This window comes from Calonectris borealis, chromosome 2, assembly GCF_964195595.1.
Source record: "Calonectris borealis chromosome 2, bCalBor7.hap1.2, whole genome shotgun sequence".
Classification (NCBI taxonomy): Eukaryota; Metazoa; Chordata; class Aves; order Procellariiformes; family Procellariidae; genus Calonectris; species Calonectris borealis.
In genome coordinates, this window is record NC_134313.1 from 125911588 (window position 1) to 125938132 (window position 26545).

The window sequence follows — 26545 nt, forward strand, 5'->3', positions numbered from 1 at the left end:
GAAGCAACCTTTCATTTTGCATGAAAAAAAAAAAGGATATAATGGGAAAGTCAATGGAGAAAACACAGATTTGCAAATCTGAAGGAAGCCATCCTAAAATGAGTGCTTGTCTCCTAAAATGTGAGTTTTGCCATCTACTCTCTAATGTTAGTTTTCTTATTTTGACTTCTACAGGAAGGCTAATTCTAGCTTTCCTTGCTTCCTTGTCTATGGAGAGGGCTCCAAATAAGAGACTGCGGTTTCTTTGCTATGAAGTTTTCAACCAACCAGCTCAGCATAGATCAGTCACCGTGGTTAAAATGCATGGAACATGCAAGCCAACATGTGGGCTGAATATTATGGAAGAGACACCAGAGCAGCCACATAGGAAATATCAACTCCATGGATTCTAGTGGAGCCAGGCTTGCAGGAGAACATTTTTACTCTATGGTTCCCATCTTTTTTATGATTTCTCAGGCCCTTATAAATATGCCTCACCCAAAGACTATTGACTGTCTTGAAGTTGTTTGCTTTGTGTCTGTTGTTTGTAGATGTGTAACTTTCATTGAGGCCTCAGGCTACAGTTTACATTCCTCTTATTTTTTAGTATCATTACAGAACTCTCAAAAGCCAATAACATTTAAATAAAGCCCAAACCAACATGCTGTCTTTTTGGGAATATCTACACTGGAAAACTTTATTTATGTCTTAAGATGCATTTCAGAAACAGCAGCCAATTTCTCTTACTCCTATATTGTAAAAATAGTTACTGCATTTCTCTTCTCTCATCCAGTGCCTCTGGCACATGTATACATATAAAACGGCACTGCTGAGCAGATAGATCCCATCCCTTTAAAAAAAATTGCTGAGGGAGATGTTGGGATGGGAACTTAACTACTCAGCTGCTGTGAAAGAATTCCACCTGATGGGAGAGGCTTGAATTTAAGACTTCACTCCACTACATCGTGGAAATCTGCAAGGAGGAGGATGCCTTTATCAAAAAGCCTTGGAGGAGATTGTCCTTGTTCTCCCAAAGAAGACACCTCCACGACATCATGTCTTAGTGGTTGGAAAGCAGAGTAGCAGCTATGAAGAATGTCCAAGCTGTATTACCTTCTCACCCAACAGAAAGACACCAGATTTTGCAGAAGCAGTACTAAAGACAGCATTTTTTCTATTTTGCCTGCCACCCAGTACACAATCTATAACCTCAGCAGAACTTTGATAGTGATGGGGACACTGCCAGCATCATGGAAGTAGAGATGTGATGATGCAAAAGCACATTCTTTGCCTTACAGATATTGATGAATCAACTGCAAGAGGGAAGGAGTCAAGGAAAATGAATGATCCGAGCTTTGCTTTTAAGACCTGGATATATCCTAATGGTTAATTATACTGATTATATTCAGTGCAGTAATACAAGAAAGGATAGAACCATAATCAACCCCAAAGATTCAAAAATCATGAGTAACAAAATCACAAGACTAGCCAGAGTGATCATGGAAATAAAGGAAGGAAAAAAAAAACCCAAAACCCAACCAAAAACCAACTGCTGGGTTCTCCTTTATTTGCCATTGCTGCCTGGACTCTTAGAGTGCATTTGAGTCATGTTTTGAAACTTTGGCTATAAACAGGACGGTTGGAATTACTGTCTAACTTACCAAATCAAAAGATAAAAAGAAAATAAATCACTGGAATCCAGGAGCTTGATCTTCAAGAAAAAAGTCAGCTATCATATGACTCATAATAAAATCACAGGAGTTGGCAACACTGCAGGTCACCTAGTAGCTCCCATGGCAACACCTTCAGGGGTAACCCTATGAAATATCTATTTTCAATTTTTCAGTTACTGCTGCCAATTCTGAGCTTAATGCTATCATGAGTTGAAATGGAGTGTCACTCTGTGACACACACTCCCATACTCACTATGTGAGTATGAACTCACATAGTTCATACTGTCTTGGACCCTGCTTTGGGCTGCAGTCCTTTATCTCAACTATGATTTACCCCAGTAGGATTACCATGGGCACAGGACTTTTGTGACTGTTTCTATTAAGATTAACGACAATGATTATCAAGAGTGCTGAGACAGCCTCTGTAAAGCCAAATATGAGCTATCTTTTACATACAATTAAAATACATCAGAGGAAAACAGGTTCCATAAATGTTTAGCTCACCAGATATTTAACTGTCCCTGTGGCAGGACTCCAGAAAACCACATTCCTACAGATTCTTTTGCAGAATCTCTCTGCCTCGACCTGTATCATATATAGTCACAGATCACTGACGTCACCCTGGTCTGCCCCTAGCAACTTACTCCCTTTTTTCCCCTCGGAAGGTGTTTCACCTCTTAGGTTTGCTTTTGATCTTCAGCCTTCCAGCCTAGCACCACAGCTGCCTTAGTTGGTGCTTAAAGACATGCCTTTAAGTGTACTGATCGCACTTTTGTTTGCAAAGTGGTTGGGACCTTTGTGTTACTTTCCTGCCCGATCAAATCTCATCGGGGCTCTGCAAAGGATAAAGACCAAAATAACCTCCTTTTTATGAACGCACTTTTTTGTGAAGTATTTGGAGGAGATGCATGTCATGGCTTCTCCCTATCACGTAATGGCTCTTGCCCGTCATATGAAAAAAATGCAAGTCACACCTATCAGATGGCAACAATACAACCGTTAATGCAACCAGACACACATACAGCCCTGCAACCCATCCTATCACAAAGCAGCCACCACGAGACGGGGGAAAGAATGGCCTGGTGGGGCCCACAGGCCTTCAAACAGTTTATGTGAGTACGACCTGCTCTTCAGCCATGCCCCAGAAGTCTGCTAGGAAAGAAGAGGGAAGACTAGGTAAGCCGTTCTGTCAAGCTAGAAGTAGTTTGGCCACCCCCAGCTGAAGGAAGGCCAAAGCAGAAGAACTGGTTCACAGCGGGAAGGCCACTGATGGACTGCACTGAAATCTGGGAAACCGCGATTTCCCACCTACCAGCAGGCAAGGAGGAAGGTATGTGCAGAGGGAGAAGACAAAAGGAAAAGGAGCAGGAGTTAGAAAACTTTGTTTAACTCATCTCTGCAGTGGAAGTGCCTGGCTTTTAACAGCAAGTGGAACTGGCAAAACTTTGCTTTAGGGATTGCTGCAGGCGCTGACACAGAAACAGAATCAAATCTGGCAGGAGCTGGGGGGAGGGACACAAGCAGAGCAAATAAGGGAGGGAACAGCATACTAAACTGAAGATCTTGAAGATAAAAATAATTCTTGTATTTAAAGCATTAAAATAACACTATTTTTATCTGCTGCTTCCAAAATGAGCTAGCATTGGCAGTTTTAATCACGGGCTGGGCTCTTCTAACTGGTACAGGGCATGGCAGCAAACTGCCTCAAACACGCCTAAGAACGGAGCTCGCTGCCGTGACTCCTGACTGACATTAGTGCAGTGAGGAGACTCCAGCTCAGCACTTACAATAGAAGCGTGAACACATTCTGAAAACAGGGAATAAAAATAACATTATTGTGATGCTTCAAATAATGAGATGGATTTTTACCTGCGGATTTTTAACTTGCTGCTCTCTTCCACATTTTCTGGCCACTGTTTAGCACTCCATGGTAGGCGGAACAAAAGAATACTGTCTCCAGGCAAAAAGGCTGAAAAAAAATCTAAATGATGGCTTCCCATAGGGCACGCAAAGGGATGTTTAATCTTCTCTTGACTTTAACCCGCAGCCTCCCTAACACAGCCGGTAAACAGCACACAGCACTGGAGAACCGTATGTGATATAACATGAAGATCAATTTATTCAACTATGACTACAGGGTCTAGGTTTTTTTCTGCATAATGCATTAAGTTTGGAATTTACTGGAAGCTGTCTTTGGTGGTTAACTCCTTCTGTGACTTCAGATACACAGTGAGTATCGAGTACAGCAATGCTCATCTGGTTCACAAGATTAGGAAAAACAGCTTTCCTGCTTTGTTGGAATAAGCATGATTCATGGTTCAGGACTGACATTTGCATAGCTAATTCTGACCTGTCCATTAAAAAGCATATCCTGAAACTTCACCTCCTTTTGTATTCTTGCCTGCCCAGTGAAAGCTGCCATTACTTCACTTGAAACAGAGCTGAAAGAGTATAAACACTTCAGCTTTGTACAAATAGTATTCTTCCAACTTACATGCTCTGAAAATAGACAGCAGTCATTCAAGCATTATTTCTGTGATATAGAAGGAAGCAAAGATGTGACAGAAAAGCCTCTGTGGCAAAATCCCCAACATTTAAAACATACACAATTAGGAACAATTCTGACTCAGAAAAACACAAATGTGCTTCCACTCTCAGCTACAGAGCCTCACCAGAACAAAACCATGCAATTGGATCTTCTAAGTAGGTTGAATGGAGTTTCTGAACCCATCGTACCTTTCCTTTCAGCTAGTTAAGACATGCTTCTCTCCACTCCTGCCCCCTCAACAGTCACACCACCAACAACAACCTACTTCAAAATATGACAGGGCTCTTCATTCTTCATAATGGCTTTGGGGAAGGTGAATCATTTCTCCTGAAAGAGGTATATATTCCCTCCAAAAGCTTAGTTTATATTTCTTCCCTTTATCTCTCTTCCTACAAGAAAAATGAGGAACGTCCACCTCAAAGAGTCATTCAACCCCATTTTTGAGGGCCTATTAATTAAACTCCCAGTTTCCAACAGGGAAATTCAGGAGTCCACCCAGTACAGGTGGAACAGTACTTTAGTACATTTTCTTATGGTCAAGCTATTTCTATTAGCCGTGAAGTATTCCACAGAGAGACATCCTGGCTCTTCAGTTTATCTGCAAGGCTACTGAATGTGCTCAGTGCCACATACAAACTGAAAAATCCATGAGATCATCAAAAAATGAATCATATTCTTAAGGTATCAGCACTGCTTACTTAAAGGCATCCTTTTATTACTTACTAGCAGTCCTAAGTGTCTTGTGATAGCTGCTTAACGCAAAGACAAATCTTGTCTGCTTTTTTAGGAGCATCCTCACTGGACAGGCTACAGGTGGGAGGAAGGCAGAGAAGTTTCGAAGCCTATGTCACAGGGCAAGTGACTGCATCTTCTGCTAAATTTCTGGGCAGCAGGACACATTAGGATCTACGGTGGGGCCAAAGAGGCTAACTTCAGAAGCGTTATGAGCTTCCTGCTATGCTGTATTGCCAAACCCTGTCGGCCTTCCCATGGGGAATTGCAGTTGTGGTACCTGTGATGGACAGAGTAGGTGGGCACATGGGTACAGTTCCTACTTCTCCCTTCCACAGACAACTGTCATGCCGGCTCATCACTGCGACACCAGAGCGGGCAGCCACATGGCACGTCGTGCAGATGGAGTCCTGCCCTCAGCTCCCACAGACCACTGCACAACCAAAGCCACACAGAAATCAAAAATAGTAACATATTTGCTTGGCCAAACACTCACAAATGACACTCCTACAGGGCTTTACTCATATTTAGTATATGGTCTTGTTATGCTTAACTTTCTGAACAGCTTCAAGTAATTAAGTGCTGGCCTGGCATACACACACCACCACATGAGTTCAACGGGTAAAATTAAAGGTGTGGAGGTTTTACAGTTTTGCATGTGGATCTTCAAATCCTTTTAAAGCTGATTTACCTCAGTATAGGTTATATTAGGAACAAGTCTAGTCAGCGTCAGAATTGAGAATTACTGCACACAAAGTTGCTGTGGTTTACTCAATTACTTTTAAATCAACTGTAAGTTCAAGAGGTGTGAATTCTGTATGTGGAAAAAGCTTTCATTTGACTATCTAACCGCAGCATTTTCAACAGGAATAAGGAAGGTTAGATAGCTGGCAGAAAATCATCTCTTCCAAATGCAAAATGGTGATGATTTAAAGACTGATCTCTACGCTGGCAGCATGCAGCAATTCAGGTGGCAAAAAGCCAAATCTTTCTCCTGAAACTGCAGTTAACTCTTGCTACAGTTAACTCTTGCTACAGTTAAACTCTTGCTAAACGTATGTCCACTGGACTCTAGCGTATTCAAGAGAGCAGACTAAAATAAGTAAAATGTAGAGGAAACTGTGTAAATAATACCTAAAAGCAGCTGCTGTACCTTATGGAGAGTTAATACAGACAAGCAGATGTTTATTAACACTGTTTGTTCACTCAGGAGACTGGCAGGCACTTGCAAACCTTCTCTGGTCTCAGAGAAGAACCTCCAGGAAAGGTCATGAAATATGTTAGTTTGGGGGGAGATTTTTGTTTGCTTTTTAAAGTAGTGAAAATGAAGCACAGACATTAAGACAGTAACAAATCACACAAAACAGGAAATTCAAAGTTACGTCTGAGTCCCCCAGGTTCCCTTTGATACAGCTAGGTTGCTTAGTGAATCAGAAAAGTATCACTCCTGCATTTGCCGTTTCATGCTTTTATTTTTCATTTTATTTGCTTTTAGTAATATCGCCTTAAAACTACTGACACACTTTCCGGACAGGTTTTGGAAGGCGTAAGGCCATACCCATCTTCCCTTTTGAAAGGCTTCTGCCACATGCAGCTTTCCAGAGCCCTCAGTGGATCACTCCTTTGAGGATGCCGCTGCAGAGCCTCCTTCACACTCACACACCTTTTCTGACATATTTTTAGAGTCGTTCCTTTATGGCGCAAGAAAACGCATATTTTGAGAACAACAATTGTCTGCCTCATGAAGAAGTCCTCAGACCATTTTAAGAAAAATGACTAATTTGTTTCTTAAGCATTGTGAACACAAAAGAGCTTCCCTTTTCCTTCTCTCTAGTGAGGCCACACAGAAAATATCTGCACAAACAGTTTCAGTTTGCAAAAAACAGCTGTGCTGCTCCCCTGCTCTGGTTATTCATTCACATCCGTCATTGCACTTTCTCCTCCCTCACAGAGGAATCAGACTGCACCTTACCACACCTCCCTCCCCCTTCAAAAGGCCAGTTTGACCCAGAACAAGTTCTCCAGTCTAGACAACTATCTGACTACACAAACACAATAAAGAATGTGGTATGAGGAGCTGGAACCCACGGCTAGGGTAATGCAAAACTGCGTATTTCAACAGCAGCAGCACTGCTGAGGATCAGAGAAAAGTCCCTGTGGATCTATGGCTGCAGTTACTTCTTGGGCAAGGTCAGGCTGCCCACCGCACCAGGGACATGGGGGACCTGCTGTCTGCTGCTGTCTCCAACCTGAGCGCAGTCTGCTTGCAAATGCCACTTGCCCTGAGACAAGAGATGTCACAGCCCTTCTAGGAGAGGAAAAAAGGGCTCTGCAGTTATTCTTTTCTGCCAGGCATCGTCACTGCAAGGGCAGATGGGACTTGCCTAGGACTCATCCGCATGGGTTATGACACTTTGGGGAGCACTCCAAGGGTTGATGTTTCTCCCCAGAAATAATTGCCGAGGCACCTCAGGATGGGCTCCATAGCTGTTTAAATCCACTATGAAAGTAGATGGGAGGTTATTTTGAATTTGAAGTGTAGAAAAAGTATTTTTGGTGTCTCAAGTCAGTCAACAACATTTATGGGAGACTTCTGAGAAGACAGATATTACTCTCTGTGACTGTTTCCTCGGCAGTACACAGACCTAGCAGATGTCTCCTCTTCACAGGATGCTGAAGGAGTCAGAGCAGTCTTGTTTTCAGAATACACTTTTTTCAAGAGAAAGGACTATGTAAATGGGACAGATAGTACTATGGAGCACAGATATCCTCCGTCTGAAGTGAAACATCTGATTTTGCTGCAGATCTGTAATGTGAAAACAAAAATAAAATTCAGCCAGTCACCCCAATTCTGCTTTGTTTCAGGGGAAAAGTCTGATGAATATTTACCTGAAACTACCACTAGTCTGGGAAAATGCTCTGTAAACCCAGACAGACAAAAGTATTGCCTGAGTTTCAGCTTTTGCTCTGAAACTTTTGCTGAACTTTAATTCCCACCTCTGATTTCAAAGGGCTTGATTCTGACTACACTTCCTTTTCTGTAAACTGAAAGCAAGATCCTGTGGCCCAAGGAACAAAATCTTAGTCAAATGAAGCCAAACCTAAATAACGGAGTTGAGATTTAAAAAAAAAAAAATCAAAAGCAGTCTTAAAATGTAACACAGTAATTGGAATGGGCTGCATCTGTTCAAATACCGGTTTAAGTGTCATATTCACAGGTAGGAAATACTTCATAATTATGAAGCACAAGGGGCACAAACAGCATAAGTAAGACATAAAAAGATTTTAGGTACAATGGCATGATTTGGAGTACATAAATTGCAGTCCTACTGTTCAGTGTTTTATTTTTACCTAGGTGGAGGAATTCAAACTAGAGTTCCTCGATCTTTTTCCATGCACAACTCCATATTGCGCCTCTGTACTGGCCCTTCACAAGTGCACCTTTTGTGTCAACTGCTGGAGCATGTTCAAGTCATGAGTTAGGGGGTGCTTTGTGCCTCTGACCAGGACCCGCACATTCTTTAAGCATGATTTCAGCAACCTATACAGCCAGGGTTGGAAGTGATCGAGCAAACTGGCTTCAGCCACAGCTCTTAAGTCCACCTTAAGCAAGGATGTGCTCTGCATGGGGAGAGTCTCTATCTTGAACAATAGAAAACTCTATGTGTGTACAATGGTTGCTACTGAACCAGATCAGAATTTCTATGGTATTTTATAACACACCAGTAAGTATGGGGAGAAGCTGCGCGCACACAAAGACTCACAGCTGCCCATTCAAAATAAGCATTTAAATGGATTAACCAGACAACTGTGCTTTCAAACTGGCAATCGTTACACAGTTACATGATTCAGAGGGATTTATAAATATTTGTTTTTCCAGATAAAAGGAGGGTATTAGTGGGATATTTTTAAGTGCATTCACTGCCACTATCCCTCCCTCCCAGCCATAAACAAACAAACAAGGAAACAAAACAAAACCAAGGATGTGTTTAGGGTGCAAAATAAAGTCACAGTTTAAGACTTGGGGGTTTGGTTTAAGCGTAATATAAAAAACCACTTACTAATGTAAAAAGCATGAAAGACGTCAGTTTGCTTAGCTTTTTGAAGACCTCTGAACTTGAGGAATATTTGAGAGATCTGGAATTTCAGTTAAGGCACATCCCCTGACCAAAGGATGTTCCTACTATGGTACAAGTTTACAATATCATCTATAGATTCTGGTAAAACAGAATCCTATGCAATTTCTTTCTCTAGACCTGAATATAACCCATCCTTCCTAGACTATTTGAAAAAGTGTTTCCAAATAAGAAGTCTCATTTAACAAGTCCACATCCTTTACACACACAGAGGCTTCTCTGTCAGTCACTGATGGGCAAACATGTTTCTGCGGAAGCTCTGTTCAGAGCTCCTTTTTACTGTAAGGAGCCATTTTCTTCCAGGAAAATAATGTTTATGAACCATTCTGTCCCCACACAGCAAGTTTTGAATGACAGATTCAGAAAAACAGTATGAAAAAGAAATTACTCTCTTTCATAATCCATCAGCTCAACTAAAACAGTAAATCAGAGGAAAGTTAGACTCAAATGTAATCCCTTGGGAACAGAATCACTTTGAACGGATTTGGGGAAAAATATACATCCTTCTCAAATTCAGTAGCTTGGATGGTTATATTTGTCTCTGTCAAGTTACATGCAAAGAAGCAGAATAACAGAATTTAATACCCTGGGGATATGTTCTCTTGATAGATGCATCTAACTTCCACAACCGTTAACGGGAATTATATACTGAGTATTGAGAAAAGGGCACATGCATGAAAATACACACTTCTAATGATATTCAACCTTAGAAAAACTTTCTTTTGCTGACTTCTGTTGCAGAAATCCTACTGGTGTGGCATGCTGTTACAGAGTTATCAGATTTCTTGGTAAAGAAATCTCTCTACCAACAAAGCAACATCTTTATCTGCCAAAGGTAAATTTGCTAACATATCCCCCAGGTATTAGCTGTTCCTTTTAATGTGTTTGCAAATTACTCCTTCCAGTTACCTTCGAGACTGTGAATCAGTAGCTGGCCATACCATCCTGCTGAAATAAGGGAAAGAGTAATCAGCTCCTTCATTTCTGTTTGAGGCTGAAATTTTACTGGGCTTAAAGGAAAATAAAAGCTATGGGTGAAACCTGCCCATTCTGAAACAAATAGGTTCTTCACCCATAAATACATTCCTTGAAAGTTCACTGAAAGGTCCTTATCTTTGCTATTATTTCTAAACCACATGTGCGAAGAATTCACTATACTATAAAATTGAGTATTTTAAAGACAGCCTCTTCTGCATGTGTGCATGGTCCAGCAGGTAAGCCCCCACATTAAAAAAATTAGCCCTGGACACTAAAAAATCTGCACGTAGGAATACAACAACTCTCACTCCGTGCAACAATACAACATTGCTCACTGCTTGTGGCAGCCAGCCCCCAGCAGGGTTGGCATTACAGCGTAAGGTGAGGACATTTCCTACATTAGACACAGCTCAGTGGGAAGGAACTTGCCAGTCTAAAATGTTTAGTCTACCTGCCTGAAGATGTGTGAGGGACTGCAGACTCTTCCACTTTGTTTATGATGAGGCAGAATAAAATTGTAAATAAACTCAGAATGTGAAATGTACACATGGAGTTGGATTTCTAGGGTTTTCCCTTCCCAATTGCTCTTGATATGGTCATTGTTTCAGCAAACCCACTACTTCAGGTTCTCAAGCTATATCTTAAGTCATTCTCAAGACCATAATCTTTCAGCAGCACTCCAAGACAGCACATACACTGATAAGCTTGTTTAGAAAAAACATTGCAAAAAAGAAACTAATTTAAGTGTCTACAAAACAATTTCTTCTATTGAAGGAATTGTTTCAGGGAGAAAGCTGGGAAGAGATAAGACAGAAACACAAGACCAAGCGTATCAAGCAGCAGCTCAGAAGCAAACCTTCCATTGCCTCTTAATTTTCATCTGAATATCTCAAATTTCATCCAATTACTTCAACAATTTTTTCCAACAACTGAGACCTACAAAAAGCAAAATATGATGACACTTCATAAACTTTTAAGTAGTGCAGTTCATTTCTGGCAACAGCATAACATTCTTCATCCTGCTACCACAGGACAGAAGATGTTTACTGTCACATGTATTAGTTAAATTTAATAGGATAAGATCTTCAGCAGATGCTAATCTGTGATTTCTGAGTGCTGCTATGTCAAATTATGCTAGCTGATGTTTAACAGTTTAGAGTCACTGAATGTTTCTGGATATTGGTCATCATCATAGCACATCATCATCCTTCATCTGGAGGGCACTTATTCAACTGTAGAAATCAGTAAGAGTCTGCAGGATGTCTAAGGGCTTCTATGAAATGCCTTGATCATTTTAATCAAATGCCAAGTGGATTAATAATTATGTCATGAAAATACTATTTCAACAACTGTCATTGAGGAGGCTATGCATAACTTGGCTGTAGTAGCTGGACCACTCAGCATCCCTTTAAACGTCAGGAGCCAGCTGCATGCTTTGTTATGGTTTCTGGTATAAGTGTTCTGGTATAACCCACAACAGTGACATGGGCAGCTCATTCTCTAATGCTGAGACTTTGGCATTTTTCACAAATACTGCAGTTGTGTAGAACGCTACATGTTTTAAAAAGTGTTCTCACAAAACACAACAATTCCAAGCTTTCCAAACGCAGTAATAGCTTAGGTTATACCAGAGGAAAGTGCTCTGTAGGAATAGAGACTTTTTTTTAATTCCTTGGATGCAAAATTTTATAACTTGTGCATATTTGAAATATCCTTGCACAGGGTTAGTTAGCAGAGTAGCTTAACTGTTTGTTACTTCTGGAGATGCTAGTCCTAATTCTGAGAGGGACATGAGTGATAGCAGCTTGGTGGTGGTAACCTGCTGCATCACAGATTCGTAGGTTACAAGACCTCTGTGTCAGGAACAGCTGGGATGATATTCCCAATCTGGCTTTCTGCAAGTGAAATCATTCCACTCAGCTAGTTTTGCAAAGCCCTAACTTCTCTGAGGATATGTTTAACAAGCAAAACCCTGTCTTGATTTAGAGATTCGCATTGGGAAGTCCATCACATCCCTTGGCAGGGCTCTAATAATGAAATTATCCTGTTTGTAAAAATGCACACCTTGTTTCTGGAGTGATTTAGTTCACCTACAGCTTTCATCTGTTGGAATGGATGTTTGTTCACGTTTCGTAATCTCATCCACCGCAGAGTCTAAAATACCAAGTTAGCACAGCTTAACACCTTATTCTCCGTCAACTAACTGTGGTGAACTTCCACGTGAGCTCTCCTACCCACAGCTTAGCATTCTGGCAGAGCAGATTTAGCTAGGTTGCACTACCTCACATTTGCCTTGAGGCAAATGCTCCCAGTTACTGGTGTTTATGTGTGGTATCTTATTAAGGCATGGCAAACTGCCTGTATATCTGACCAAATCTGTATCCAGTCAGGGACTAGCAGCTGTAGGTACTATTCCTAATTCTTTTGTTTTTCCCACGTTCAAAACCACAGCAGTCTATCATTTTCAAAAGGCAGGCAATCATTAACATTAAACTCTTATCTGAAAATGCTAAAAAGGCAGTATGGTTCCCTAAACAAACAGTACCACCTCCTTCCTAACCCACTGCAGGCCTAAGGACAATCGAGTGGATATTACTGCTCTGGGCAAAGCTATCTACACCTCTGTTTCAAAAGCACAAAATGGAAACTGAAAACAGAATCCACCTTTTAAAGGGAAGAGTGATGATTGTACGGGTAGTCTAACTACTCGTGCTAAGCAACAGCTTGGAAAGGCAGGTGTCAGTGTTTTCTATTTCTAGGTATGTGGTTACGATAGTGGTAACTGTGCCTTGTCATTAACTTTCAAGGGTAAGATACTTCAAATAATTAGCGGTTTGCTTCTAGCATTTCCTACCCACCTTCACCCATGAGAAGGCCAATATGCTTCTGACTTCAAACCACCAGTAGATATGTGCCTGACAATCATACTACAAGTCACCAGAACAAAAAAGCCAAGTTAGGGAAAGTGCAAGTTGGCTGAACCATGAATAATATATACGTAGACAACTGAGGGAAGAGTTAGACCTTAAATGGCCAAACTGAAGGAAGCTACCAAAGCTTCTTTGTGCCTCACCATTCCCTGGCAGCTCCTAGTAAACAGCCTCTTAACCTGAGAAAAACGGGAGAAAAAAGTGCTAACTGTATCTTATTAAACTTTGCAGGGTATTTGAAGCTGATGAGAATTTCTGGATGCTCTGAGGGCTTTAATTCAGAATTTCTGTTGAGAAATAACAGTGGTTACTACTCTTTTGAACCTCAATTTCCCAATCACAATAGATGAATGTTGAAACAATCTCTGTTCATTTCCCATAAGTCCTATAATTGTCTATAGAAACTGTAATTAACACATCAATGCATTTATTTTTTGACACATGTTAAGCAGAACTAGTCAAAACGGTGGAAATTCTAATACAAATAACTGTACTGAAGTTTAACAGTGGCATCAAAAATACAATGGATGAAATCGTGGGAAGCTGGAGATCTGGGTTTGAGTCTCCAGAGACTGAGCCCAGGCTTGTCGCTTCCCAGCTCACTGCTTTAACCATGGGTCAAGATGCAAAAGCTGTTCCCAGTTACAAGTCACCAACAAGTCTTGCCTCCTCCTCCCATGTTAAAGAATGAGTCTGTAACTCCTTCCAAGACGTATAGAAGGAGTCTTCATGCCTAACAGAGATACTTTAAAATCTTCCTTCTAGGGTCAAGCACCTAGTCTTTAAACAACTCAAAATCTACATGGGATATGCCTGGGTCCTCATTCTGAATCCCACGTTCCTGGATTTTGGTGATTTAATTTGAATCACATTTTTATCTTCCTTTATACACATTAAAGGCAGGGGACATGTACATACGGGAAGCTCTAGGCTGCTTCTTGTTGCGCTAATATTCATGGTACCATGGCCTCAGGGAAGAGTGGGAACAGCAAAGCTCCCAGCCAGGCAGAAACTTCAAGGCAAAAGTATAAAATGTGCTAAGTAAGGAGTGTGTGAGAAAGGAGTTGAAGGAGAAAGAAAAACAATTATGAAGAAACACTTTAGTTGTATTCCCTTTTCCAGAATAGTTCACCAATCTTTTCCCGCTGAACGTTTTCCTGTTGCTATTATCTAGAGGCAAAGAGAGAGCAGATATGGCTTTAGTTACAACCAGACAATGTGGTATTGCTGTTTACACGCAAACTTGGGCTATGCCAGCTTTGCAAGCCTCATGGCCTGGCACTGTACATACCAGATGAGAATACTACAAATGCAATAAAAGGATCAGCTTCCCAGATTCTTGACTTAAGGCATTCCCTTGTGGTAAAGTTGGGTGCGGAAATGGAAGAACGGACTGAAGGGAAGAGGGGAAATTAATAGCCCAGAAGCACATATCGCTGACCTAGTTACTTTGTGAAAGCTTCAATAAAGAGGCTTACAAAGTCATGACTATTACATGGTCCTCTCTGATCTTTTCATGAGGATGAGAAATGGTTGTTCTCAGTTTAAAAAAGAAAAAAAAGATTCTGTATGTAAAGTCTCTTTGTTGTGCTGTGAAATCCCTGGAGAGAATATCAGTCACCCTGCAGGGGCTGGAATAATGAATGAATCCATCAGGGAACAGGCTTTCTTCTCCTCTGACATGCTTCAGGAGACCACCCACACACATGTCAACCCTTTCTCTGTAGAGTGCCGCCTCTACAGCCCTGCCCATTCTCAGCCAGCAAGGATCCTTCCTCTTAGAGCCCATCACTGATGGAGTTTAGTTACTCTCAGGCTGAGGAGTGGCATGACCATGGGCCTCCCACTTTCTGGGCAAAGGCTCTAATCGCTGCAGGAAAAGGAGGCAATGCAACCATGAAAATCAGTAATGGGAATTGCGGGGAGGTAGAAGGTACACAGCAGGGCAGCTGGCCACCTGCCACAGCACAGTCACTGCAGAATCATAGATCTCCTTGTATGCAGGAGACAAATGAGAAAGGTAATTGCTGCATGCTTGCAGGCAGAACCAGCCAAAGGAAATAAAGGATCAACCACCACCTGCATATGACAGCTCTTCTCTTGAAATCTTCATGGGTTCCTGATCATAGATTGACAAATTTGTGCTGTTCAAAACCTCATTAAATTCTTCCTATTAGTGAAACACACAAAGATTTACTTCTTCATTCCTGCACTCTTTCTATGAGTTTCTCAAGAAGAGTAGGACACCCTGGAGTCACTACCCAGTCATGTTACAGGAAAGCTTAAGATAGCTACGGAACTGAGGGGGGAGCATCCTGAGAGCAGGAAGCGACCAACTATCACGTGAACTCTGGAAGCAACTCAGTGCTGGTCAGATGCTGAACTCCTGCATGTGATTTCATTGTCATTCCATCTTATCACTATTGATAACATAATGAAAAAGATACATCCTTAATTATGTATATTTTTACAATGGGGCCCATTTTAGGGTAAAAGGTAAAAAAAAAGCAGCCTATGTAATGTCTTGCTCAGCATTACAGAGAAGTGCTACTCCATGTTAATTAGTAGCTTTACAGTGAGTTGAAGTAAAATAAACTAACATGTAACTAGAAACCTCCCTTTAGCAATGGCCTGGAATTGCACAGTGGATACTGACTATCTACTGAAGGAATATGTTAAGAGACTAGAGAGTTGGAGGAAAAAAATGGAAAGGGAAAAAGTCTAGTTACACCTACCATATTTCTCCGAGCATGCACTTTAATGGACCGAAGTCATTCATGCACGCTACTCTCCTAGAGCACTCTAAGTGCACAAGGTATGATAAGTCCCGATGTAACTACGACTTCAGATTTGCTCCAGCCACAGATCTTGCAAACAAAGCATATGGAAGTTAATCAGGACAGCCAGGTAACACTAAAAACAGGGGAACAGTCAAAATGGTAAGAAATTTCAGCTCCCTTTGAGCGCTAAGACCTTTCTTAAACTGTTGCCTAAGTATTATAGCTGTGTTATCAAAACCACTGCTGTTCTACAGCTTTATATAGTGACTTGTCAATAGAATCTGAGCTACTAATTAGACCTCAAGGATCAGACCAGATCAGCATCTCAAGAAACAAAAGAATCCTGGACAGCTGCTTACGCTGCCTTCCCTGAAAATAACCAGAAGTGATAATCCATTAGTAATCATCTGTGGTCTGTTTCAAAGTTCACCCTCTTGTACAGCAACATTAAAAATGTACTTCTATTAGTTAGTGAGATTGAAATCTACAAAATTACCACATTATCATCCAAAAGCCCCAGGCACCACCTAACCGTGCCAACAGGTGCCGCAGACGCGTGAGGTGCTTACTCCCATTCTGGGCTGCGGAATCCACAGCAGGATTAAAACCAGAGGGAGGTGGCTCACCTGCATCTCTAATATCTAATAAGTCTAAAATATCTAGACTTAGGAGAGCTACAGGTTAGCTCTTGGAAAATCTAACTGAACTCCCTTTTCTTTCTAAGTCAATAAAATGAGTACCAGCTCACTTATGACCCTTCTGGGTGAAACCTTAAACAAAATTAAAAACCGCATCCACATTCTGAGTTTGGCCCTTAGTCCTCAGTCCCTGTTCTCCACTTTGCTTCCTTGTTAATTACACCTGCACTAGCAGCTTATCAGTGATGAGGGAGCTTCAGTTATCATTCAGCTTGGGAAATGTACACGAGTGCTTTTGAAGGAAAGGCCTGGTCTCGATGAGAAATCCTCCCTCTTACACATTTCTCTTTTTTTGGGACTACCTATCCCAAATCAATTCATCTCCATCCTCCCAAATTCTCCTCCCATGATCCTTCCTGGGCAAAAATCCTTAATGATACAAGAAGTTTGGAAACATCTTTTTTTCCCTCGACTGCCTGAAATCTCTCCTTCCTGAAGTTCTGAGGACTTAAAAATACTGCAGTCAAATTACTGTTTTGCTCCAAGAAAGAGAACTGGATCACTCTGGCTCCTGTAAGACTGATATCACAAAAGCCCCCTCAAGGGAATTACAGCCTCATAACATACAGTTGCCTATTATTTATCCCGTGGCCAGATTCTCAGCTGGTATAAATCAGGGCAGGTTCCTTGCCTTCAACAGAGTAAAGCTGATTTATGCCAGCTGACAGTCTGGCCCTGCATGCGTTCCACTTGCACAATGCTAGTTTTTAAAGAGGCCCATTAAAGTGCCCCAGGCATGTAAGAACCACACTTGGGTCTTGGAAAATGTTGCTCCGAGGAGTAAGACTGTGAAACCTTCCTGCTGCTCTCTGAGTATGTACTGTTCAAATTCACTTGCTTTTCTAACAGAAGGAAGTCTCTAAGCCCTGACAGAGCCACTACGACCTCGGGAACAAAAGATGGATTTTATAACATCTTCTGCATAGACCGTTTTTTTAACTGAGTTTAACTGCTGAATTAAATGAAGCCCACAGGTATACCAATGCAATGTTTTGGAGGAACCAATCAACTGAACAGAGGGCAGAGGCTATCTTTCAAAACTTGTATTACTGGTGACTATAAACAAGCCAGAAAGAATATGGTGTGACTTTCAAATCACCATCTGAGCTTACAGCTTTGGCTGCTTGATAAGTCTTTCTTTTTTACCTTAAAACCTCAGATGTCTACTTACGGAGCAGGGCAACAGCTCTTTTGCAGATGTGGGCCAAAGTCCTTGGGTACAAACAGAAGGTATGTGGGAAATAGAAGACAGCTTTCTAATACCTTTGGTTCCAGATTACCGTTTCAAAGGCACAATGTTAACTCTAGGTGTCATTGTAGTAATGTATCTGCTGGGTTGTAAACTGAAGGATGCTTTAAGAGTGAGGAAGCAGACTCCTCTATCTGTTCCTGAAATCTATTAATTTCCATCAATTTTTTGCCAAAATACTACTCTGGGTGAGTGGAGAACTGGAATCCTAGAATCAGGCTATCTGTTAGTAATAAAAATTGTGGTTCCTTTGCATGACAGAAATTTCTGAATACAGCTTGTTATTACGATATGAAACAAAGACTAGAAGACACCAGTCATTCAGAGCGCTGCCATTCCCACACAACAAGGAGAAAATGAACACATGGCTACAGGTCAACCTAAAAAACACTGTCAGGAAAATGTTTTTCCTGCCCCACAAAGTGCTGTAACATTTAATACATTTTCATATTCACCACCAGAGTGAAACCAAAATCATTTGAAGTGGTGGGTGTGGGGGCGTTTGTGCATGCATGCACAAGGAGAGAGTGACAGCCCTCCAACAGCCTGGGGAGAGTGGATAGGGGGAGCTCCAGATTCAAATGTGCACTCTACGAGCCAGACCAGACACTTGATCCTGCCTTTCTTTCATCCCCGACCAGTGATTATTCTGATTATTGATTAATGATAATTTCTCTTTCTCTCTCTCTCTTTCTATATGAGAAATTCCATCCTGGACTTGGGGGGGCGGGGAAGGTTTCCTGATGAAAGTTTAATGGAAACTGGTACATTTCCACAAATTGTTTCAGTTTTGACAAATCAGCATTTTCCCATGAAAAAGTGTCAAAAACTCTCAACCAGCTCTAATTCTAACCAGATTAACTCAGGGATGAATGCCAGCAGGAAGTTCTTGCTAAATACCAGTTGTTTGAGCAAAGGAAAACTACTCCTTCCCCAGACGATCTTCCCAGAGGTGAAAAGGCTTTAAAACCCATATGAAAAAAAGGACAGGTAGTTCCAGCTGTAACAACCACAATGGCATTCAGGTCAAGAGAAAGAGCAAGGAAATGGCATATTAAAAAAAAAATACACAAACATGGACAAATCAGCAAATAGTATTTCTCCTGCCACTGCTAATGTTATTGTTTCTTAAAATCTGAAACAGTTGCTAAACTTCGCAGCAATGCAAACAAATGGACATTAGTCCCTGACTCTGGAATCCGTATCGACTGCAAGGCAAACCCCTTAATACATGCTCCCATTTAAATTCTGCTTAAATCCCTAGAAGTTAATGGACACAAACAAACGATGGCATGCTGTCACCAACAGAAATAGAATTAAGCAACTCCTGGTGAGATTTGTTAGTTCTAACTACTAACTTGGATGAGTTTTTCATCACTGGATGGTGTTTGAAGTGGTTTGCTCTCTCTACGTATCTTACCCTAACCATCTGTATACTAACCAAATCTGTGTTCTTTTAGGCAGTAGGGTATAAATGGTTGTACTCAACCAATGCCAGTGCTGCTGCTCTGTCTTTATGCCAGAATGAAGACGTACTATGAAAAAAGACCGTCGAAGACTTAGCTGGGTCACTGAGGACCCGATCTCGCAAATATTTAGTATCACCTCATTGCTTACAGCGGCATACTGAACAGCGGCATTTGCCTTAACTACAGTGCCCTGCCCCAGTGTGTATGCCCACTCCTTGCTCTAAAAGCAATCTATCCCCTGTAGTAAGAAGTTTCTCCACTGTTTCTTAATACAAGTCTTATCACTTCCACCTGCCAGTAAAGTTAAACTTCAAAAGGACTTCTACCTAGTCTGTCGAAAACCAGGCATATTCTTTCTGATTTATTTTGGTCTATTTTAACCTTCTAGAATTATGGTTCATAAAAAAGCACAAGTATTTTCTCGTGACCTTTTATTTTATTCTTGATTATAAGAGTTTAAAAACCAGTTCCCATTATCCTACAGGAAAAAAAAAAAACCCTCCAGCCCCAACAAAATTTAAGGCTAAAGACCTATTAAGTAAACCAAAATCTCAGCACTAAATCTCTTAGACTAGGACTCAGCCAAATTTCATTTTCACAACAGGACTGGCTCTCCACTACTCCATGCTGGAAATCCCTTGTACTCTCCAAGATCTGCACAGAACTGGTTGATATTTTGGTCCATTTTCCTGAGTTTGCAATGCTCTGGCAATACCAACTAGCTGATGTCCCTGGGATGAGCCTACCTGGTAATTTCGCCTGAGTCAAAGGGCTCCTATGTGGCAAAGGAGACACTGCACCGCTGGTCTCCCACCCGCCTCAGGACACCCCTTCGTTCCTCTGCTCAGCCGGTGCCAGAGGGGCCGTGGGGACAATCGGCAGACCAGGACTGTAACGAGTCACCTCCCTCCTGCTGAGCCCAGAACCATGGGGCCGCAAAGGTGGCTGGAAGCCCTGACTTTCACTGTGCCACCAACACTCAACTGTAGCCATGCCAGCCATTGTGGAAACTGGACTACTTTCAGATCAAACTCTGTCAGTGCACTAGTGATAATATTTCATACCTAGCGGGTACAAATGCACCTGGTTATGCAAAATCCAAGAAAGTAACAAGTTGGGCCCAACCACTTGGTTTTGCTCATTCTCGCCCTACCGTAAGTGAGGCACAGCTCTTCTGAAGGCAGAGGAGTGACAGCGATACAAAGTGAATGCTAGCAAAGTGCATATAGCACAGACATAAATTATTGAGAAAAGTTCTTATACCACAAATGCAAAAATGTCATCTTAAAAATATCTCGCAGAGGAAATATAAGCATGGGAAACTCCAACAACTGTTACTATGGTGATACTACACTCTTTTTTTCTCCCCTCAAAAGAGCAACTCTTTTCTAAAAGCCTAGTCCTGAAAAAAACACACACAAAAACCCAAAAACCAAACCATGAAGAATTTTCCTTCTGGTAAAAGCCTGACACCATTTTTGCTCCTAAGTTCAGAATTAACCTTGTCACAATGACAGCTTTTATCACCATTACATGAAACTATAACAATTCAGCCCAGAAAGGAATATTTCATTTTGAAGCAATGCTGTTTGGCTAAATGTAGGTCATATAATAGTAAGTGTTTATAAAATGTAAGTGAAAAAATATTATGAATATGAAAAAATCTGAATTATTTCATTGCTCTTTTTTTGAAATTACTTTTGAAACTGTTTCAGGAAACTCATATGCTATAACTCTATGTAACTCTACTGATGCTAATGGAACTTTATTCATTTGCAGCAGCTTAAGATCTGGCTCATCATTTTTTAATAGAAACCATTCCTACACGGAATTCACCACCTAAATATTATAGAAGCATGTTAATGCCAAGGCGCTCAAAATAGCAATTAAATAAAAGGGATTTTCAAAGTCTCAGGTATAAAACTCTTAGAATTCAAGGATACCCCATAAATAGAAGAAAAGGCAATAATATCTCTTCTATTCCTACTTCCCTCCTGAAATAACTGGAAATCTGCCAGTTTTAATGGGGGGCAGGAATGCATTTTAGATTCGATTGCTTTACAAACATGTTCCACCATGTTACAAAGATGTTTGTTCTCATACTTCCTTCTTGCAAATATCTGAAGCTCTAAATTTGATTTTGTTACTATAAAATTAACTGACTATGATATGGCTTTTAAAAAAATAAGGAGACAATAATGCAAGCAGTGTTTAGCTGAATGGAGAAATTAAGTTCCTGATGTTCAGAAATGAAAAATTATTACACAGTTTATTCCAAAGAACAAATTTCTGGTTTTGGTACCCCAAAGATAAATTACAGATTCATATTCACTTGGACACAGCAGCATCGACATCTTATGTGGGCAACTGCTGGTTTGCACTGCCATTTATTGATTAAACACTCAATATAGCATTCACAATCATTCAAAAAATCACACCTTGTCCCTTTACTCTATGGAAAAATTTCAATTACTTGTGTGTAGTACAGGACATGAGAGCATCTTTTTCAAAGTAGATCGTTCCTATTGGACCTGCTCACGAATTTGTGGTTTTGTCCAGAATCTTTATGGGAATGTGCCATTCCTGTCTAATATTTGCTGTGAAGAATGTTAAAATGAAATTTTAGCTGGGGCTTTATTAACCTCTTCACCAACAAGAGACAGCTGGTTAGTAGGCATACCTGGGAAGTGAGCTCTCCTAAGAGTGGTATCTCTCCTGCCTCATCCTCACTGAACTGCTGAACTATTGATTATTACAAAGTAAGTAGCTCTTTTTTCTGTTTTGTTTTCCTCCAAACATTTGGCAGCTCTAGTTTTCATTTTGATGCCAAATAACAACCAATATCCAAACCTCACACTTTCTGCCCCCACAGAAGTGTTGTTTTCTGACCAGCTCTTCCTGTTATACACACAACAGAATCCTACGGTGATTATTAAAGCAACTTTTGGACCTATAGGATAGATTATCTGATAACAGGTCTACTCAGTTTTAATTATTGTAGGGTGTAGATGAAGATCAGTATAAAAAATGCTGAATTGTAACCAATCTATATACATTTTTTCCTCACTGGACCTATGACAAGAAAAAAGAACGAATTCTTAAGCTATGTCCATTTTTAAAATCTACCTGTAGTTTGAGACTGTCTATACTGGTTGAGTGAAAAAAAAAGAAGCATAATAATAAATAACACAAGATTAACAAAACTAGAGCTTTTTCACTTAAAGCTTTTGGTGATGGAAATCTGCAAAAAATTTGGGGCTGGGGTCAAAATAAAAGCCATCACTAGTTCAGTATGGTTAATATTAATCAGAAATAATAAAACTATATATCAAAATCAATAAGAAGCTGCACACCTCACATTTAAAATAATATCATTCTGAGCCCTGGGACACCATAGTGTCTTACTCTTACACTGTTTTTTTCATTTCCCTAAGCTTCCGTGAGTAACTTTGCAGGTATGTAAAATCTGTTGACTTTGACAGGATTATTAATGAAGCATGAAGTTATTCATACTGTACATAGCTATTGGCAGTAGCTATACAAGAGCTATCTAGTTTATGTTATTATGTTTTAGCAACAATTTTGAGATCATTATTGACCATGAATGCACCACAAGGGAGAATCAGAGGGCATAGAGCAGAGTTTGCAGAAGCTCAGGTGTCTGCACATCTTACCTGAAGACTAAAACTAGACATGATATCACAAGACATCTCAGAAATCTACTTAATTCTTCAAAACTGTTTCAGATGTAGTTGTGCTGCAATCTGATGTTCTCTTTTCAGGTTTGCCAGTTGCACTGCAACATGATTTAGGGCCTAACTTTGCAGTTACAGATGTTAGTTCACATATGTGGGTTAGTACTGGCAGGACTGAGACGACAGCTCCTCAGGGCAGGGACCTTGTTTTTGCAGCAGCACTTTAAGCTCTTGGTACATTCCAAATTATCCTATGAAGATTACTGCAAGCCACAGCCTCAAAAACCTATCTAAGGATGTCTTGGTAAAACAGAATAAGGGATGTGAAGTGTCATTAAAAGTCAATCAAACAACGTGAGCACTAAGTGCTACAGGAATGACTGCTACTCTCAGCCCAGTTGCTCACAATCACGGCTTAATTCAGCTGTAGGCAGAAACTCACACATAAAATAACTTTTTGGAAAGCCACTGCTGACCCACCCAGCAGCAAGCTCTGTGGCCACGAACAAGCCCTCACCTCCGAGAGCCGGCGCGCTCCGGCTCAGGCCATGTAGCGCCCGTGGCACCTTCTAGCCCCTCTCCCTACGGGTGTGCAGCTGGTCCCCATCCCAGAGGGCATCGCCAAAGCTGTGCTGGGTGCTGGATCCTGCACCCGCGACCACGCACCGAAGGCGGCGGCAGGCGCGGGCCGCGGCCGGCTGCTTCCCCCTGGGCCTGGCGCCCCCCGGCCCGCCGCCTCCGGACACACGGTGCGGCCCGGCACCAGGTGCGGGAGCTGCCGCAGCAGCTGCAGGGCCGGGCAGCCGCTCCGCCCGGGGACAGCAGTCAGCTCCCGAGCTGCCCTCTCCGGGCTCCTCCGGCCGGACCAGACCCTGCTGCATTTCCTGCCAAATCCTCTTTTCTCCCCCCTCTCCCTCCACGGACGGACCTCAGTTTTTGCCGCGAGACCCCCAGATTCCCAGTCCTTTCTCCCTCGCTTACTTTCCAGCAGGGCACTAAAAAACCACGCTCACCCCTCCCGAAAGGTTTCCAGCCTCAAAACTTTCTTAGCAACCGCGTTCCCCCCTCTCGCGGCGGACTCCTGCCTCCGGCCCCGCTCCTGCCCGGCCCCGCTCCTGCCTCCGGCCCCGCTCCTGCCTCCTGCCCGGCCCCGCTCCTGCCTCCTGCCCGGCCCCGCTCCTGCCCTGCCCCGCTTCTGCCTCCGGCCCCGCTCCTGCCTCCTGCCCGGCCCTGCTCTTGCCTCCGGCCCCGCTCCTGCCTCCGGCCCCAGCAACTGTCAAGCGGGAGCGGCGGCCGGCACCCACTTACCCCGAAGCAGAGAGGGGACCGAGCTTCCCATGAGGACCCAGAGGGAAAGGCGCAGAAGCAGCCGCCGCAGGCTCCTCGGCAGACGGGGAGTCATCGCGGAGCCGGATCGGCACAGACGGCGAGGCGCGGGCGGGGCGCGGGGGGCGGCCGGGCAGCGGGGGAGGCCGCGGCGGCGGGGCTGGCAGGGCGGCGGGGGAGCGGGCTGCGCGGCTCCGCTGCTCGGGACTGCGGGTGACTCACTGAAAACTTCACTTCGGCGCTGCAGGGGAAACAGGAAATCTTAAACTTCGCAAACAGCTGGGCAGGACTTTCTTACTCTTACAGTAGTTCCTTCTCCCCCTTCCCACAGGCACCCCCTCCCCTGCGCTCGCCCTTTTTCTTTCTTTCTTTTTTTTTTTTTTAACATGAAACCTCACCCAGTTTGGTGTCAATCATCTGCCAGAGGCCAGCCCCTCTCAGGTCTGGCTCTCCCACCACAAGCGCGCCGGGGCCAGCCCCGACGTGCAGCCCGGATCCCTGCGCCTGCCTCCCTCCCGAGGCCGGGACCGGGCACAGCCACCCGCCCGCGCCGCCGGGCCCCGGAGCGGCGGCGTGGCTTGCGAGGGGGCTCAAGGTCGACGGGAACCCGCCAGGTCGAATGGGCCCTTCTCCCCATGGGTTGACAAGGGCCCAGTCCTGTCATTTGGGGCATGGGGGCTTCCCAGAGCGCCTCCCTGCATCCGTATCCCTGTCCTTATTGATGCTGCTGCAGCTTGTTTCCCCCTCTGCAGAACTGGTATCTGAAAGACGGACGTAACCCCCAGATGAACTAAAGCAGGGGAGGTTGAAGTCAGGGTAATAACAGGAAACGTTCACACAGACTAGTTGGGCACTCAGCTCGCAGATGTTGAAGCTGACTGCGACAACTTGTCACCTGCCTCTTTTTTTTGCATTTTGCTCCCAAACGGGCTGGACGCACACCACTCGGTCCCAAACGCCACGTATGTGACAGAGATGAAGTTCATCTCCATTCCCCTCCGAAGTAGGTTTAGCTTTTACCAGAGATTTTGCCTTCTCCAGAAAGGAGAAATTGCACGTAGGATTCAGGGAATAGGACCACACCAGTGATGCCAGCTTTGCATGGCCCAGAGAGAGACTACAAGAACCATTAGACTCCCAACTTGAATAAGGCCTGAGCTTTCTGCCAATATAAATCCAGCCATTGCATAGCCAGCGGTTGTCTTGAGACTCATTTTTGGTTCACAGAGTCTTCCTTCCTTTCTGAGTTAAATGGCCGGGCATTGATTGAAAGGTAAACTGATGCACATGGGGATAATTTGAGAGTGCCTGTTCAAATTTTGGTGCTTTGCTTTTCTCTCAGTTACAGCACTAGTTAGAGGTACAGATTTGGGTATTTCAGAAAAAGGGCTAAGCCCTCAGGGGGAATATACATAATCATGCTCTGAATGTCCCAGATCAACTCTGAATCTGGAAATGTTTGCATAATGCATTTAATTGGCCTATAACAGACATAAAAAATCTCATTGTGATTTTATGTAAATTTAGTTTTAAAAACTCCCTAAATGCGTATTTTCACAGTGCAGTTCCAGTTTATGGTGCAAATTCTTATAAACCTCTCCAAGAGCATTTTCCTCTCCTTCCCCCTTTAAATACAGTCAAGATTCACTCAAACAGTTGCCACCTTCCTGAGTTAAGAAAAATGTTGGACTCCCCTTTCAGCACAGACTGGAGTGTTCTTATCAGTTCCTGTGCACCAGCTCTGTGCTAGAAGCTGACTATGTTTTCAGTAATCCACTTAAATAAAAGCATTTCTCAATCCCCATCAGTATATACTGCATGCTGTATACACTTCTCTCTCCTTGTAGCTGTCAAGCTGCAGGTGCCAAAGAGGTGCTGTTTGCTTAGAAAGTTGGCTGTGTATACTGAACTCTCCTGTTAGTTTTTGGTGACTAACTTTCAATACGAAAAGAAGCTTAAAAGCCATTAAATACAGATTTAATGTTTCTATTCAAACCTGTCACAATCCAAGTGTGACTTGGCAAGCTGACCTCTGCCTCACTTGCATCTCTCTCCCTCGCACGAGTGCCATGGCTATTCTCCTTCACAGGCACCTTCTGACCAGCCTCTCTCGTCCAGGGAGTAGGAGAGGGGCTTGCAGGAGATGGAGGCCTTGGGGAGGGCCGTACTCAAGTCCCCAGTAGTCTCACATCCCTGGCATCACAGCCTCTCTCTCTCACATGAGGTGATACGGCGCCTGTTACCCAGTAGGTGAGGAGTCTACTACAAGAGGATTTCAGAAGTCTGATATTTCCATATAAGCATTGTTTTTATTTCCACAGACACATCATGCAGTGAGGATTGTGTTACAGC

The 26545-nt window shown here is 42.7% G+C and overlaps 1 protein-coding gene across 1 annotated transcript in view; it reads right to left on the bottom strand.

Annotated features, from left to right (window-relative positions):
• TGFBR2 (transforming growth factor beta receptor 2) overlaps nucleotides 1–24948 on the bottom strand; it is a 61693-nt gene extending 36745 nt beyond the window's left edge. Inside the window, exon 1 of the mRNA XM_075143377.1 lies at nucleotides 24176–24948. Within this exon, the coding sequence (XP_074999478.1) occupies nucleotides 24176–24269 (94 nt within the window). The 5' untranslated portion in view covers nucleotides 24270–24948. The remainder of the gene's footprint in view (nucleotides 1–24175) is intronic.
• Nucleotides 24949–26545: the final 1597 nt, after the last annotated feature.